Source organism: Suricata suricatta, chromosome 3 (assembly GCF_006229205.1).
Source record: "Suricata suricatta isolate VVHF042 chromosome 3, meerkat_22Aug2017_6uvM2_HiC, whole genome shotgun sequence".
NCBI classification, from domain to species: Eukaryota; Metazoa; Chordata; class Mammalia; order Carnivora; family Herpestidae; genus Suricata; species Suricata suricatta.
Genome location: NC_043702.1, coordinates 52,219,770 through 52,238,495, shown reverse-complemented (window position 1 = coordinate 52,238,495; position 18,726 = coordinate 52,219,770). Strand labels below are relative to the sequence as shown.

At 37.8% G+C, this 18,726-nt stretch overlaps 1 protein-coding gene across 1 annotated transcript in view; it reads right to left on the bottom strand.

The window, feature by feature from the left end:
- CCDC141 (coiled-coil domain containing 141) overlaps window positions 1-18,726 on the bottom strand; it is a 219,447-nt gene that overhangs the window by 85,254 nt on the left and 115,467 nt on the right. The window contains exon 8 of the mRNA XM_029934315.1: window positions 2,739-2,933. Coding sequence (XP_029790175.1) covers window positions 2,739-2,933 — 195 coding nt within the window. The remainder of the gene's footprint in view (window positions 1-2,738; window positions 2,934-18,726) is intronic.

The window sequence follows — 18,726 nt, the reverse complement described above, 5'->3', positions numbered from 1 at the left end:
GAATAGCCAAAGTAATACTGAAGAAGAAAACCAAAATGGGAGGCATCGCAATCCCAGACTTTAGCCTCTACTACAAAGCTGTCATCATCAAGACAGTATGGTACTGGCACAGAAACAGACACATAGAACAATGAAATAGAATAGAGAACCCAGAACTGGGCCCACAAATTTAGGACCAATTAACTTTTGACAAAGCAGGAAAGAGTATCCAATGGAAAAAAGACAGCCTCTTTAGCAGGTGGTGCTAGGAGAACTGGACAGCAACATGCAGAAGAATGAAACTAGACCACTTTATTACACTATACACAAAAATAAACTCAAAATGGCTAAAGGACTGAATGTGAGACATGAAACCATCAAAACCCTTGAAAAGAAAGCAGGAAACAGTCTTCTTCACCTCAACCACAGCGATTTCCTACTCGAACACAATCCCAAAGGCAAGGGAAATGAAAGCAAAACTGAACTCTTGGGACCTCATCAAGATAAAAACCTTCTGCAAGGCAAAGGAAACAATCCAGAAAACTAATAGGCAACTGACGGAATGGGAAAAGATAGTTCCAAATGACATATCAGATAAAGGGCTAGTATCCAAAGTCTCTAAGGAACTCACCAAACTCCACACCCTATAAATGAATAATCCAGTGAAGAAATGGGCAGAAACTTGAATCGACACTTCTCCAAAGAGGACATTCATATGGCCAACAGGCACATGAAACAATGCTCAGTATCACTCATCATCAGGGAAATACAAATCAAAACCACACTGAGATACCACCTCACACCAGCCAGAGTGGCTAAAATGAGCAAATCAAGAGACTATAGATACTGGTGAGGGTGTGGAGAGACACTGTTGGTGGGAATGTAAACTGGTGCAGCCACTCTGGAAAACAGTATGGAGGTTTCTCAAAAAACTATCAATAGAACTCCCCTATGACCCAGCAATAGCACTGCTAAGGATTTACCCAGGGGATACAGAAGTGCTGACACATAGGGGCACATGGACCCCAATGTTCATAGCAACCCTGTCAACAATAGCCAAAACATGGAAAGAGCCTAAATATCCATCACCTGATGAATGAATCAAGAAGATGTGGTGTGTATACACACAAACACACACACACACACACACACACAATGGAGTATTACATGACAATGAGAAAAAATGATATATGGCCATTTGTAGCAAAGTGGATGGACCTCGAGGGTGTCAGGCTAAGCGAAATAAGTCAGGTGGAGAAGGACAAATACCATATGTTTGCACTCATAGGTCTAGCAGGAGAAACCTAATGGAGGACCATGGGGAGGGGAAGGGGGAAAGAGTTGGAGAGAAAGAGAGACGCAAAACCTGAGAGACTATTGAATACTAAAAATGAACCTAGGGTTGAAGGGGGAAGGGGAGGAGGGAGAGAGGTGGTGGTAATGTAGGAGGGCACTTGTGGGGAAGAGCACTGGGTGTTATATGGAAACCAATTTGACAATAAACTATTAAAAATAAAATAAAATAAAATAACCTGAAAAAATAAAAAGAATCTGAAGACAGGCTCCAGTCTCTGAGCTAGCTGTCAGAACAGAGCCCAACACAAAGCTCGAACCCACCAATGTGAGATCATGACTTGAGCCGAAGTTGGACGCCTAATTAATTAAGCCACCAAGGCGCCCCAATCTTATTTTTTAATGTAATTCTAGCACCTTTATTTTGGAATTCTACTCTGCAAGTTTCCTATTAGTAAGGAGGTTCAAAATTAAAGAACTATTTTGATATAGACTAGGACATTGTATTCAAAATGTTGATATCATGACTTTAAATCACATTATTCCCACCTTCTAGGGGTTACCCACTCACTTCTTGTCCCACTGTCAAAAATATCAGTGAAATTTGAGGTATTAAACAATGCCAAGAAGGCAGTTTGAAGGCATATATTAGATTGGAAAAGGTAGAAAAAAATTTCAAATATTATTACCGGCTTCAGACACACAAGTGATGTGAACATGTAGACATTACCACTCACTAAGAGCCTCCTGCTACTATCAGTGTTAAAAGAATCAACCAGGAGAAGAGGAGCATGGTTCCAACTCAAGAAGATATGGAGATGGTTCAAAGCAAGACTTCTCCCTGGAGGTTGTTAAAAGGCAAGACCAAGGCAGGGCAGTCAGGTTGAGACTCTGCTTCTAGCCTTATGGTTCACGTGCAGAAGGCTTACAATATTCATGTAACTTTCCCTGATAAATGAAAGAATTTTTAAAGGGGAAATCTTTTTTGGTAGAAGTTTCAAGGTGTTATTTTAACCATGATACCTTTTATGATAATTCCCGTACTCCATGAGTAACACGGCAGTGTTCGCACAAGTGTCCCCTCAAACTGCTCAATGACAGCTCTAAGATGAAACCCTCATGGGTATTTTTTTTAAACACGTCACAGCATAGAGCTTCCTAGGTTTAAGAACCAAATAAGGGTCATGATAGGAATATATTCTTTCCACATTTTGGTTTAAATTCTAGTTAGTTAACACACAGCGCAATATTGGTTTGGGAGTAGAATTCGGTGATTCATCACTTACATATAACACCCAGTACTCATCATAAAGGAAGATATTTTTAAAGGCTCACTTTTGCTGCTATTAATTTTAAACTCTATGTGGAATCAAGACCTCCATGATGTTCTCCAGCCTACGGAAGTAATGAGTCTTTTACTGGTCTATCTTGATTACGTAAAATTACCGACATAACTTCCCACTGACCTTCTTGGCACTGTTAAAAAAAGCGTTTGCCTTTTTTAACCAAGTGTTCCTTTCCACCATGAGGCGACCAAATTCTTCTCGAAGCTGATTCAGTTTCTGGTTAGAGAGCTGTAGCCGTTCTTCCTCCACGTAGTCCCTGGACAGCAGAATCCTAAGTGCATCACTCTTCAGCTTCTCAACAATAGAATCCCATTCCTACAAGAGATCACTGCAGTTTAGTTCACACATCCTCCCCTTTGCAAACTGTGCTAAGATTCAGAGAACATTTAGACGGGTTGAATGTATCAGTAACCTGTCACTGTATTTTCATATTACGAAGGAGTAAATGCTACATTCCAGGATTCAGTACCCAGATGTAGATAAAACAAGAGATGTAGATAAAAAAGAAAGAGGCTAGGATGAGGCAGGTCCGTTAGGAGGTGTGACCGATGGAGCACGGTTGCCCCAAATACAGGCTACTTCTTCCATTAACGCTGCCTGAAAAGTTACCCAATGGATAATCAATAGCGTTTTTCAAACTTTAACTCATTTTGATCTCTTTTCATTTAATTAAATATAAAAAGTCAACTTCCCAGAACTCAGTCTCACTGCCAAGGTGGGCAAATATGTACAAGAAAGGAAGAGAAATCTCCTATTTTATGGTTGTTGACATTAAGATCTGTTATTCTCCACAAAATTAATAGTTGGTATTGTGCAGTATTCCCTCCTACCTGACCTGAGTCTCACCTCTCAATGCTTTATTCTTAGTGGTATTTAGATACTCTCTCAGAAAGAGAAAGGAGGTTGCTTTTTACTTTCTGTTACATGAGGATGAAAAACAGTAAGTAGAGAAGAAAGAAAATAAAAGTTGGAGTTAACTGAACATATTAACACTTTATTTATTTAAAGGAAAGCGCAAATTTCTTGCAAAAGAGCTGAAGCCAGATTCAGCTTCATAAAATGATGGCTATCTCTAACATGGATGGCTTGTGAGTGAATCTTCTCATACCAATCTCAGCGGAGACTGTGGCTAAAAACAGCAGAGATTGTTAAAGCATCAGAAATTTAGCACCAAATTTCAAAAATTACCGTCTGCCTCCAATCCTGGCTTGTTCCCTAGGGCAAATGTCCTATTAGTAAGTTACATTTGTTACATTAAATATGTAAAATAAATATAATTTTTAGTGCAATTTACCATGACTATTTCCATTCATTCATTTCACAACACATACTAGATACTATGAACCTGGCACCACACTAGGATAGATGGCTTGGGGAATATGAAGAAAGAATAAAATGTAGTTCTTTCCTTCACCAATATATAAATTGCTATTATACATAATTTTAACATATACTTACATTATCAAGTGTATGAAATGACAAAAATCTTCTAAGACCCTGAGATTTCTGATTTGGAATCAGAAGCTTATAACCACATCCTGATGACTCAGCTAATGGAAACAGCTAATGTGTGATTCTTCAGCCTGACCACATCAATGGTGGTAATCAAATATAATGCTATAGTGGTTGATCATACTCTCAGCCTTCTAAGAGAATGACCAAAGAGGGAGGAGGTTGTTAAAATAAAAAACAAATGGAGACCAGCCTTAAAAATCTCCTGAGCAGACAAAAACAGTTTAGTCATACAAACAAAGCTTAATTTAGCTTATTTTGTAAGGCTAACTTGACCGGGGTCATTTCTTGTTTATGCCTCTGGAAATTATAAGCAAAACTTGAACCTTTCCCAAGGTTGCTATGAGGTAACCACTGACCAATTCACCATCATTTAAGAAAATTCTAATATTATGACCAATTGTGAAGAGTAGGCAGTCACTGCTTCCTCACTATTTAGGCTGCTTTATAATAATTGACCCCTGAGCCTTATTCCATGTTTTGGGGTGAGTGCTCTGGTTTGCATATTGTCTTTTTGGTATGTGCACAATAAACTTTTACCAATTGCTACTTTGGTGATTCACTGTGGTTTTTTTCCGGTTATTTATGAACTTTTGACACTCCAGATTTCTCAGGGAGTGCAAAATCAATATTCTTTCGCATGAATGAATATGGGCTATGTGATTTCTCAAGATCCTTCATTTTTTAAAGAGCTATTCTGTTCCCACTTAAAGATAGTTAATATGTGCCATGACATTCTTTCATAAAGCACTGTAAATACCCCTCCCTCTTAAGAATCATTACCTTAACCTTATCAGGAAGGAGCAAATGTTTTTAAAGCAATTAGCACAATTTCTGGCACATGCAATAAATACTAAGTGTTAGTCCCCTCACTAAGTGTTAGTTCATTCCATCAGTTTTATCATGGTTCAATAGTACCCCAAAATTTGTTCTTTATGGGAATTTCTGTTTCTCAGCTCTAAAGTAATGGTGCTCCAAACGTTATTGATCAGTGTTATATATCAATCAGTATTATGGGATAAACAAAATAAAGCATGTTTCTTTACTGCAGGACTTCTCAGAATCCTCAATATGTTGATGTGCATTGAGACTCCTAGGTGGAAATGCAGTGTAAAATATTTTGGACAACTGTTTTGATTATAAAACCATGTGTTTACTCATCATCTCAGCCGACCAATGCTCAAGTTGGAATAATGTTGGGAAATTCTGTTCTTAAGGCTAAAAGCAGCTGAATCACCTATGAATCCACCTGCTTTCACAAGTCTGTTTTTTTATTCTTTTGTCTCTATCCCTTCAGACCCAACTAATCCATTTTCTGTCTTTGGTACCCATTCTCTCATTTTCTGTCTGTTAAGATCCGTGGGGATATTAATCCTCAAGGACTCAAGTGAAGAAATGCTTAATGTGTTAAAACAATAAAGCAGGTAATTTTAAAAAATTATCATTGACCATAATCTTCTCGCTTATTAGAGGAAGACCACTTAACAAATATGAAGAACCTGGGAAAGGCCTAGAAAGCTAGGGGAAGGAAATGGAACAGGAGTTAGGACGTAGAGAAATGGGTAGGTCATTAGGTGTTCAGTCTGGAGCACACTAAGCCCTAAGGTGTAGGTATCTTAACTGTCTGCAAGATAGTATTGATATTTCTTTCTGTTTAAGCATGTACTAAGTGCTTTGCATGTATTATATCATCCAATCTTCACCATATCCCTGTAAGTTACAAACTGTTACTATCCTCATTTTACAGACAGGGTAGTTGAAGTTTGGAAGGATTAAGAACTTGCCTGAATTCTCAACACTAGTAAGTGAAAGAGCCAGAATTCAAACTGAAGTAGTTTGACTCTAGAATCTGTTTCTCAATCAGTATATTGATCTCAGCACTTCAGAGAGGAGAAGTGATAGAAAGTGTGTTTTTTTGTTGTTGTTTTTTGTTGTTTTGTTTTATTTTTACAGCATAAAAGGATTAAACTATTGGCTTAGAATTATACTGGTGAAAGTTCCATGAAACTTAGATGAGGCCTTGGAAATGACAAAAATCTTCTAAGACCCTGAGATTTTCTGATTTGGAATCAGAAGCTTCATTCTTTCTAAATAAACACAACACTGTTACAATATAGAACTGAAAGTTTACAGCCCAAACTCATGTTTAATTTTGCTTAGCCAATGGACCAAAATAATAAACCACTTCTCTAAGAAGGCAAATACCTGTTCTCTAATAATGCTCATAAATCTGTCTTTAGCATAAATGTTGCAAACAACATTAAAGAAAGATGTCTGGAGTAGACCGAAATCTTGGAAAACCACTTTAACTTTGTGCTTAACATCATATTATAAAAAGTAGGCTATGACCTTCCAAGGAAACTGTAAAGGACCATTTTGTGCCTCATATCTTTTCTTCTTCTCCATCCCCAGTCTTCTTAATTGCATTTTCACATGACTTCTGTGGGTATTAAATGAAGTTGGGTCCATTCAATATTTCTACTCAATCTTCTCAGAAAATTGGTTCTGTTTTCTTTGAGCAATCCATAGGCATTTTCTGATGCGTTTCTGTAACATTCTCATGATGTATTTCCCCAGCCATTTTTCTTAGGGGATGCTTCCACTATTTTATTTTTAACATAAAATGTTCTGCAGTCATCTGAATCCATCACACTCTTTTTAAAAAACTTAGTTGTCACTGTTGTCAAAGCTTGAGGAACCCAATGGAGAAAATCGTGGTCTGTCTTCTCTAGCCGTTGCTGCCTGCCTGCTAAGTGTTAAACCTCTGACTGAGTTTCAGTCACTGCAATAAAATGTTTCCAGTATGTGTCTGTACCAGCTGAAAGCCAAAGACTGCCATTTCCTTGGCTTTTCAATCTCAACAGAGATACGTGCGTATGTCTGACCTAGTAAAGATGCATGGCACTGTGTGTTCCTGGGCTTGGAGTGTCTCCTCAGGTCACTCCATTATTTTCCTTTTTCACTCTCAGTGGCAACCTTTTAAGAGGATTAGTGCTGATAGACAAGAAGAAAATGATTTATTCTTTCTTTTTTATACTCCCAGGTTAGCTCTTCACATGAAGTTATGGATTGGCATAAAAATTACCCAGCAAGTAAATTAAAAAAGTAGAAAGATTAGCTACTCCATTTGAAAAGAAACAATATAATCACAATATGTTTAGTAAACTTTTATTCACATGAAAACTTCATTGTAGATGAAGGAGTTTAATGACTCAACACCATGTGGTAAATTATTTTCATTATAAACTTGAAACTTCAGAATGTAATTTTTAAGTGGGGGACAAGAAAGAATAGAGAATGTATTTACAAACTACTAAGAAAGTACCAGCTGTGGAGATGACTGGCCAAAATCACATCTGGCCCACGCATGTGTGAAGCTCATGTATAGTTCTCATAGCAGGGCTATTTCCTAGGGCATCTCATTAGACACAGCCCATTTCTTGTTCATTCTCTAAGTCTACAGTCCCATTTGGTTTAGCACCAAAGAAAATTAACTCATTGACACAAAAGCATAGAATTGTACATGATTGCATTAACAGCTGGTACAAACAAAATAAACCTGGCAATTTCAATCAGAGAATATTTGAAAATCTGTTTTGAGCAGGAGTTTCTTTTTGGAGGAAATGTTGATGCTTTTGAAGAGCAGCAGTGCGCCCCTGAAAAGCTGAAACTCATTATAGCAAGTTAGATTGCAAAGTGGGCCACAGTTCCCTCTCATGCTCTGTTCCCAGGCATTTCTACACTGGCCTACACAAAAACAAGGATCATACAAGAGCTGAGTCCCATCCCACTGTTGGAAGAGTGTAGAGTTCAGGGTCCACAGGCCGTTTGAACTTGGCCCTCACTGGGATGCATTTCAGCAAAGGCATTGCTTGCAAACAGGAAGAACTGCAATTTTGTGTCACCTACAGATAAAAGAAGTGTGGTGTTTCACCTCCCAGCCATTAGGCAGAAAATCATCACTATTGAACCTGGCAGAGCTCATGGGGAAGACCAGAGAACTGGAGTTAGAAATACATTTTTATTCCAAACTTAGTAAGTGGTTTCAAGCAGGGCATTTTGCTTTACCCAGCCTTACTTCCCTGCAGTGCAATGATGGGCCTCTACCACTTCACATACACTTCTGCTTCTCTAGTGAATCATAAGTAAATTCAGTGATAAAATGGCTGTGCTTCAAGTTCCTACCAAAATTTGGGTATTTTAGCTGTATTTCCCATAATTAACCCTAGTGGGATTGGGATTGACAGTCTATAGTAGAAATGACATGTATCACCAAAATAATTTTTGAGTTCATGGCTGTTTTCTTTTTTCTTTGTCCAATCAAATATTCCAAAATCACAGGCTTGGAGGTTTCTTGTTTCCCTTATTCTGTTCAGTGCATGGCCATCAAGTAGAGCTTGCTGTTCAATTGCTCAGAGCTTGCTGTTAATACTGAAGCAAATGAATGTGCAGCAGAAGAAATTTTTAAATTTTTTTAATGTTTTATTTATTTTTTGATACAGAGAGAGACAGAGCATGAGAGGGGGAGGGGCAGAGAGAGGAGGAGACACAGAACAGGAAGCAGGCTCCAGGCTCTGAGCTAGCTGTCAGCACAGAGCCTGACGCAGGGCTCGAACCCACAAACATGAGATCTGACCTGAGCCGAAGCCGGAGGCTTAACCGACTGAGCCACCCAGGTGCCCAAGAAATTTTTAAAGTCAAATAAAATCTTAACAAATTACACTTGTGAGTAAATCTTTGAAATAATGACTGAAGCAACAATATATTTAGTTTTTCTTCCTGAGTTCAACATAGGTTTTGGATGAAAATTTAATTTCATGGAAAGTGGGGGAGACATTTTCTGAAGATTTGTGTTTTCTAAGAATCATTATTTTTTCTTTACTGTCTTGTCCTTGTTATTTTTCTTACATTTTTTTGGTTCCTCTTAATAAAATTTTCTTAAAATTGAATAAGTAAGGAGCACAGCCAGATTTATGAGGTATTGGTATTTCTATTTTTTAATAAAATTAATAAAGTCTAGCTGGCCAAATTATTGGCATCTAACACAACTTGCCTATAATCAGATTGGGCCAGTAGCTCACTAGGTGGCTCTAGTTTATATTGTTTTCAGTGGACTTATTGTTTAGTTTTCTAGAGCATCAGCTGGAGATACCTTTAGATCTCAACATAAATTCAACTATGGGAAGAATTATTAGGTTTAGATGTTCACCTCTTGTAAAGATTTTCCTAAATGAAACAGAGTAAGTTGGGAAGTGGGTGGGGGGAATCCATATATATTGCATCCACAATGAACATCTGCTATAGACTAGAACAATGGCTCTTAATTCTGGCTATCAATATCTCCTAAAAAAAGATTAAAACATTCTCACAGCCACTCCATATATGCTGAATCATTATTGGTAGAGTAGAAGATTACGTATTTTTAAAAATCTAAAGCATTTTAGGGGCGTTTGGTGGCTCAGTCAGTTAGTATCCTACTTTGGCTCAGGTCATGATCTCACAGTTCATGAGTTTGAGCCCCACATTGGGCTCTGTGCTGACAGCTCAGATCCTGAAGCCTGCTTCAGATTCTGTCTCCCTCTCCCTCTGCCCTCCCTTCCCCCATTCTCTCTCTCTCAAAAATAAATAAACATTTTTTAAAAATCTAAAACCATTTCATTTGAAATCAGAAACAAACAAAAAATACTTATAATCTGTGAAGTTTTGGAACTGGACTAGAATATTCCAAAATAGTTAATGACTAGGTAATCATACTAATAAATGAGAAAGAATGACTATATAATAGAAGTGGTCTAACCTTGCAACTTTGAGCTAATCTGACTGTGTGAATTATGTTTTGTACTGACGACTCCCAAATCTAAAATTTAACCTCTATTTTACAAATTACTTTATTCATTCAGTGAGTATTGTGTAAAGCTGCAGAAGATATAATGACAAATAAAATCTTTAACCTTATACTCCTTAAATGATTAATATGCCAATCCATCATGAATTTAAAACAGCCCTGCTAAGACTAAATCATTAGTCTTAATTCATAAGGAAGAAATCAAAGCATTTCTTCCTACTTTGTATTTCCTTCACATTATTGTTAGGCAAAAGAGCCATTTATTTAAAAGGGAAGCAGAAAAAAAAAGAAAAAGCTTAAAAAGTTTAAAAAAAGAAAAAGCTGTGAAGGTGCAAAACTCATCTAGTTTTTTCCTCCCAACTTTCTATACATTTATATGGTTATCTTTAATTTATCTGGTTATCTTTTTCCTTATAAACTTTTTATAACCATATTTATAAGATGCATATACTCTATCTTTATTATAGGAAAACCCTTACCTCTAATCATTTAGAAGAAATAACTTGTCCTCTAACAAAATCTAGTCAAGGCTATAATTTCTTCAACTCATCCCCTTCATATGGGTTCTGGTTTTCAGCTAATCACTATGTATATGCACAGGATTCTCATTCCATACTCCATACTCTGTGAATCAGCAGCATATGATACTGGCTTTGAACCTCTATAACCCTCCTACACTGAATATGGTCTAATTGAAAAAGCATTTTTTAACAAATCTTAAGAACACTTAACTAATACAAATAGATCATTGTAAGTGTAAATGGAAAACCAAACAGTGCGCAGTGGACAAAAATAAATTTGATTTTGGAATCTGGGAAGACATTTTATAGGATCTGAATTATGGGTGAGACCTTTAACTGGTGAGTATAGTGTGGGACTGGGAAGAAGGTAAGGGGCTGATTCAAGCAGAGAGACAGCCTGAGCAAAAGCATGTAGGCTCCTTATGATCCAAGATCACGGATGGATATGATCTTGGATCATAAGAAGATAGATCTATCTAATCTAGAAAATAAATAAGTATTTCTCATAAGAAGTGATGTCTGAGCTAAGACTTAAAGAAAAGAGTGGGAGTTACCTAGACAAAAGAGTGGAGGTATGATGGAGAGTGAAGAGTGAGTTCTTGGGTAAACATCCAAAAGAAAGCTGGTCACTACCAGATAAGAGTGGCCAGGACCAAAGACATAAATTTGTGAATAACACTCTTCAGAGAGAATCTTTGAAAGCTAAGCACCACACACTAAAGAGCAATGTGGTGAAAGACAACTGGAGAGAATTAAGGACAAAAATGGAGGGATGAGCCTGCACTTGTGTGATGGCTGGACAATGAAAAGCCCACACCATAGAAACAGAAATAGACAGAAGAAGTCAAATCAGGAGAGTTTTATTAAGAAGCACACATGACAATCAAATGCAATGCATTACCCTCAATTTGGGACAATTTGAAGACATTTGGAAATGAACAATAGAGCAGAAAATAGTATTGTATCAATGTGAAATTCATTGGGTGTATAATTGGATTACAGCAATAGAAGAAAGCATCCCTATCATTAGAATATCTGTTGAAATGCTGAGGGTGAAAAATGCATGAGATTCAAAACTTATTTTAAAATGATTTCGGGAAAAGTATATGCAGGCAAATACATATCAAGAGATAAAGAAAATGTAACGATATTTTAAAATTGGTCAAGTCTATATGGGTATTCATTTTTACTATTCTTTTAAATTTTCTGTGTGGAGTTTCAAAATTAAAAGTTAAGGAAGAAGAGTTAATACAAGTAATAATAAAAAGTTAAGGAAAAGAAAAAAATCTTATTAAAGCAAAAAGAAAAGAAATCTTATTAAACTACAAAAACTAAAATACTCAAACTTTGAAAGCAATTGAAAGGTCAATCAATGGGTGTTAGTTTAAGTAAATATATCCATAAATGGAATACTCTATAGCAAAAATATCAGAACAATGTCTATATACTAATAAATAAAAATAACCAAATAATAAAGCAAGATGCAGAAAAAAAATACCTAGGTGCAGAACAGTGAGCTTAGTAGGCCACTAATGAGGTAACAAAGGGACAAATTAAGAATATATAATTGTATTTGTTTAGATAACATAAAGAAGTTAGACAGATTAAAAAAAACTAATAACAATGGTTACTTTTGGCATGATGGAGGAGATTCGGGTAGGTGAAAGTAAAAATATTTTATTACAGGTGTTTCTATGTTTCTTCAATATTTTTTTTAACAATGGAAGTATATTGGCCAAAAAGTAAATTAAATACATTGAAAAACAAAGAAATGCAATTCACCAAATAAACAAAAGAGAAAAACCATATGATAATCTAAATAAATACAAAAAGAGGCATCAATAAAATTTAGTGTCCATCCATGATTTTAAAAAAATAATAAAAAATGTAACAAAGGATAGATGCAAAAACCAAACCAAAATTAAAAAAAACTAAAAACTTAGGAAACACCATATTTAATGATAAAGCATTTGATGCCTTCTATTTAAAGTCAGGAATAAAACAAAAATGTCCTCTATCACTGCTGCTAGCCCCCATTTTACTGAAGATCTTATCCCATGCAAGGGAAAAGGGAAGGGAAGGAAAGGGAAGAGAAAGGAAGGGAAAGGAAGGGAAGAGAAAGAAGAAAGAAGTATTATTGACATTATTTGTAGGTGTATTATTTTCTACATATCCAAACCAAGAAAATCTAGAAAAACAATTTCAATCAATAAGAGTTCATTAAAGTTGCTGTGTACAAGATCAATATAAGAAAATTAATAACATTCTTATATACTAATGATAGTTAATTATTATATTCAATTAGAAGATACAGATCTAATAAAGATCCTATTTATAACAGCAACAAAAATGAGTAGTCATTTGTTCATTTAATCAACAAACATTTATTTGGCAGGCCTGTCCTATGCATGGAATTGGAAATACCTCATCTAGGCCAGGGAAATCAGTAGTGGGCTGACAAGGGAACACCAATGTTACTGATGGTGGTGATACACCACTATTTTATTCTGTTTATAACCAATAAACATGAAAAATCAGTACACTATCTAGTTTGTTATAAAGTGATGAAGTTATAGAATAAAGACAAGTAGAACAGGACTTAAGTGTTCCATGCAGTGTGGGACTTTTGTGCAGTAGTAAACATGTTGGTCAGGGTAGGCCTCTTTGAGCAGTGAGGTTTGAGCAAAGACAGAAGGAAGGGAGATGGTGAGCCAAGTGGGTGTCTGGAGAAGGAGCTTTCAGGCACATAGCCTAGTTAGAGTGAAGGCCCTCAGGTGGGAGTTTTCCTGCCTGGCTAGAGGAAGGGCAAGGGGACCAGCGTAGTGGAATGTGGATGAAGAAAGCAGGAGGAGAAGCAGAGAGGGGTATACTGGGGGGTATAGTAGGGCAGAGGAAATCATAATCACTGCATCTTTTATTCTGAAAGAAGTGGGAAGCCCTTGGACAGGGGTTGGAGCATAAGAGTGATATGATCTGAATTAACTTAAAGAAACAAAAATAAGAATTGATCCCATTCACAATTGTACCAAAACCCATTATACCTAGAAATAAACCTAACAAAAGAGGTAAAAGATATGCATTCTGAAAAATATAGAATATTTATAAAAGAAATTGAAGATGACACAAAGAAATGGAAAAACATTGCATGCTCATGGGTTAGAAGAATACATATTATTAAAATGCCTATACTATCCAAAGCAATTAAAAATTTTTTTTTAATTTTCTAATTTATTTTTGAGAGGCAGTGTGAGTAGGGGAGGGTCAGAGAGAGGGAGGCACAGAATCAGAAGCAGGCTCCAGGCTCTGAGCTATCAGCTCGAACCCACAAACCAGGAGATCATGACCTGAGCGGAAACCAGACGCTTAACCGACTGAGCCACCCAGGCGCCCCTATCCAAAGCAATTTAATGCAATCTCTATCAAAATACTACCAGCATTTTTCACAAAACTAGAACAAACAATCCAAAAATTAATATAGAACCTCAAAAGACCCTGAATAGCCAAAGCAATCCTGAAAAACAAAAGCAGAGCTGGAAGCATCACAATTCCAGACTTCAAGTTATATTACAAAGTTGTAATTATCAAGACAGTATGGTACTGGCATAAACACAGGCAAATAAATCAATAGAACAGAAATGGACCCACAACTGTATGGTCAACTAATCTTCAACAAAGTAGGAAAGAATATCCAACTTTATACAGTCTCTTCAACAAATAGTGTTGGGAAAACTGGACAGTTACATATAGAAGAATGAAATTGGATCACTTTCTTACACCCTCCACAAAAATAAATTCAAAATGAATGAAATACATAAATGTGAGACAGGAAACCATCAAAATCTTACAGGAGAACACAGGCAGTAATCTCTTTGACATTGGCCCTACCAAAGTTGATACATCTTCTGAGGCCAGGGAAACAAAAATAAAATAAACTATTGGGACTACACAAAATAAAAATTTTCTGCATAATAAAGGAAACAAAAAATTAAAAGGTAGTCTACAGAATGGGAGAAGATTTTTGCAAATAACATATCTGATAAAGGGTTAATATTCAAAATATGTTAAAAAAAAAAGTATCAAACTCAACAACCCCAAAAGCAAAAAACCTAGTTAAAAAATGGGCAGAAGACATGAACATTTTTCCAAAGAAGACATCCAGAAGGCTAACAGATATATAAAAAAAGATTCTCAACATCACTCATCATCAGGGAAATACAAATCAAAACTATAATAAGATACCACTTCACACATGTCAGAATGGCTAAAATTAACAACTCAGGAAACAACAGATGTTGGCGAAGATGCAGAGAAAGAGGAATCCTCTTACACTATCAGTAGGAATGCAAACTGGTGCAGCCACTATGGAAAACAGTATGGAGGTTCTTCAGAAAGTTAAAAATGGAATTAACCTATGACCCAGAATTGTAGTACTAGGTATTTACTCAAGGATACAAAGATGGCGGAGAGGAAGAGAGCTCTGTAAACTTCGTCTGCCCCATCTATCGCACTGAGAAGGACATTACTCTCATCTGCAAGAGTGGAAGGAGAAAATACAGACTCCAGAAAGAAGACAACCTCAAAGGTGCCTGAGTGAGTGAGTGTGACCTGAGGAGATTGGAAAATGGGCCAGCCTGAGAGGGGCAGGGGAGGTGGGAGCCCTAGCCCAAAACAGGGCAAGTGTGCAGAGCCTCTGAGAGACAAAGGGAAGAGAAAGAGAAACTGAACACACTCATAGTACTGTCTCTAGAGAAGAGATAAAGAACATTTAACCCCGCATGGAGAGAAAAACTCTCACTCCATATATAACTGCTGGGTAGCCCAAATCCCAAACCTGGGTGGCACAAGGGAAAAACCAGCCTCCACCCCTGCGCCATTCCAGCAGGGAGTCGGCGGCCTCGGCAGCAGCGGCCCCAGGGGCACACACTTTGGCCTTGGCTGCAGGTGTGGAAGCACACACCTCATTTCCACAGTGTATCTGACCTCCAGCATTGGCCATGCATATCTGAATCCCAGGTGCCAACAGGGGAAAAAAAAAAACCCACCCCTATGTGATCCCGGCAGGGAGTTGGCGCAGCGGAGGCAGGGGGGCGGGCGCACTTTGGCTGCAGGAGCATGCGCAGTTCATTTCTGGCAGCACCCGGTGCCTCAGGCAGCAGCCACGCAATCCCAGTCCGTGCCAAGAGAAATTGATCCCTCCCCCTACGCGTTTCTCCATCCCAGCTGGGGGATGGGATTTGGGCGGTGGCATCTGTGGAGGCACGAACTTCGCCTCCTGCAGCGCACCTCGCTTCAGGCAGCGGCAGCACAACTCCCTGCCAGCACCAAGAGAAACTTCTCCTTCCCCCTACACAATCGTGATTCCAGCCTTGTTTCCGTAGTGTAGTGGTTATCACGTTTGCTTCACACAATCGTGATTCCAGCTGGGGGCTGAAAGGTGTCTGTGAGGGCATGCAGTTCGCCTCCTGCAGCACACCTCGCCACCCACAGAGGCAGCACAAATCCCTGCCGCTGAGGCCAAGAGAAACTGCTCCCTCCCCCTACGAGATCCCAAAGAAGTCAGCCACCAAAGCAAGTACATCTCATCTGTGGTAGCATAAAAGTGCATGGGCTAGGATTCTGAAACAAGGAGGGCCTGGAAAATACAGCTTGGCTCAGCTGCGGCACAAGGAGGTCAGACTCATTAGAGTGGCCTGCAGTGCTTAGTTCCAGTGGAGCTTGAGGCTCTGCCATTCTTTCTCCGCAATCACCATGGTGGGGCCTCCGAGAGCAGCCCCCAAGACCTACTACACCAAACCATGCCTATGTGCGAGGGAGAGCTGCTGCTTTTTATTTTTGTACTTATTTTTTTAATAAAAGTATAAAGTATATAAGTATACCTTTTATACTTTAAAAATTTTTTAAATTTTTACTCCTATTTTCCTTTCCCTTTTCTCCCACTTTTTTTTTCTTTTTTTCTTGCCATCCAGATATATTCTCTCGTATCTCATTCCTATCTCTCCCCTCAACTGGTTATATACTTTTAGACTACCCATTGTCCTTTGTTGTCTCTGCCCCCCTTTATTTTTTTCTTCTTTTCTTCTCTTTCCTCTCCATTTTCTTTCCTTCCTTTCCCCCTTTTAATTTGTTTGTTTGATTTGTCTGTGCGTTTGTGTGCTTCTGTTTCATCTGTGTTTGTCTGTTTTCCTTCTCAGGGCTACCCCAAGAAACAAGCCAAAGTGCACATGAGGCCCAAATATCACTGAGTAGGGAAATAAAATAATCAAAGGCACAACAAGAGAAACTGAGAGACATTATTAAAAAGATATTTCCTGAAATGACAGGCCCTAGACAGCCAATAAGCCTCCATTAACAGAGCAATATTAACAGGTGCACAGTGCACAATGAGTTTTTTAAAACCGACAAGAGACAGAAAACTAGCCAAAATGACAAAACAAAGGAACTTTCCCCTGAAGAATCTCCAGGAAGAAGTCCCAGCCACAAAACTGCTCAACACAGACCTAAACAACATCACTGAACAAGAATTTTTAAAACTTGTCATAAAATTAATCGCTGGGGTTGACAAAAGCATCAGAGAAGCAACTGAGACAATGACTAGGAACTTTGAAAATAGGTGTGATGAGTTAAAAAAGGCTATACATAAGGTGAATAATAAAATGGAGGTGGCCACCTGAAGGATTGAAGAGGCAGAGAGAAGAATAGGTGAATTAGAAGATATAGCAAAAGAGGAAGCTGAAAAAAAGAGAAATTGATCCAGGAGCAGGAAAGGAGAATTCGAGACCTGAGTGATAGAATCAAATGGAACAACATCCGTATCATAGGAATTCCGGAAGAGGAAGACAGAGAGAAAGGTCCTGAAGGAATACTAGACCAAATTATAACTGAGAATTTCCCAAATCTTGGGAAAGAAATAGACATTCAAATTTAAGGGGCACAAAGAACCCCCTTAAGATGTAACTTGAATCGGCCTTCGGCATGACATATCATAGTGAAACTGGCAAAATATAAAGATAAAGAGAGAATTCTAAAAGCAGCTAGAGATAAAAGGGCCCTCACATACAAAGGGAAACCTATCAGAGTAGTGACAGACCTACCTAATGAAACTTGGCAGGCCAGGAAGGAATGGCAGGAAATCGTCAATGTGATGAACAGAAAAAACATGCAACCAAGAATCCTTTATCCAGCAAGCCTGTCATTCAAAATAGGAGAGATAAAAGTGTTCCCAAATAAACAAAAATTGAGAGAATTTATGACCACCAAACCAGCCCTACAAGAAATCCTAAGAGGGACTCTATGAGGAAAATGTTGCAAAGAATAAAAGGTGCCAGAGACACCACTATAAACATGAATTCTAAGGAGAACACAATGATTCTAACTCCACATTTTTCAATAATAACACTGAATGTAAATGGACTGAATGCTCCAACCAAATGACACAGGGTAGCAGAATGGATAAAAAAACAAAATCTATCTATTTTCTGTCTACAAGAGACTCATTTTAGACCTGAAGACAACTTCAGATTGTAAGTAAAGGGATGGAGAAATATCTATCATGCAACTGGAAGCCAAAAGAAAGCTGGAGTGGCCATACTTAAATCAGACAAATTGGACTTTAAAGTAAAGGCAGTAACAAAAGATGAAGAAGGACATTATATAATAATTACAGCATCTCTCAATCAGGAAGAGCTAACAATTAAAAACATCTATGCGCCAAATTTGGGAGTGCCCAAATATATCAAACAATTAATCACAGACAGAAACAATCTTATTGATAAGAATGTGCAAATTTCAGGGGACTTTAATACTCTACTTACAACAATGGCTAGATCAACCAGACAGAAAATCACTAAAGAAACAATGGACCTGAATGACACATTGGAACAGATGGAATTGGTAGATATATTTAGAACGCTACATCCTGAAGTTAGGAAATTCACCTTCTTCTCAAGGGCACATGGCACATTCTCCAAGATAGATCACATACTGGGGCATAAAGCAGCCCTCCATAAGTATAAATGAATAGAGATCATACCATGCACACTTTCAGATCACAATGCTATGAAACTTGAAATCAACCACAGGAAAATGTCTGGAAAACCTCCAAAAATGTGGAGATTAAAAACCACCCTACTAAAGAATGATTGGGCTAATCAGGCAGTTAGAGAAGAAATTAAAAAATATGTGGAAACAAATGAAAATGAAAATACAACAATCCAAAATCTCTAGGGCACAG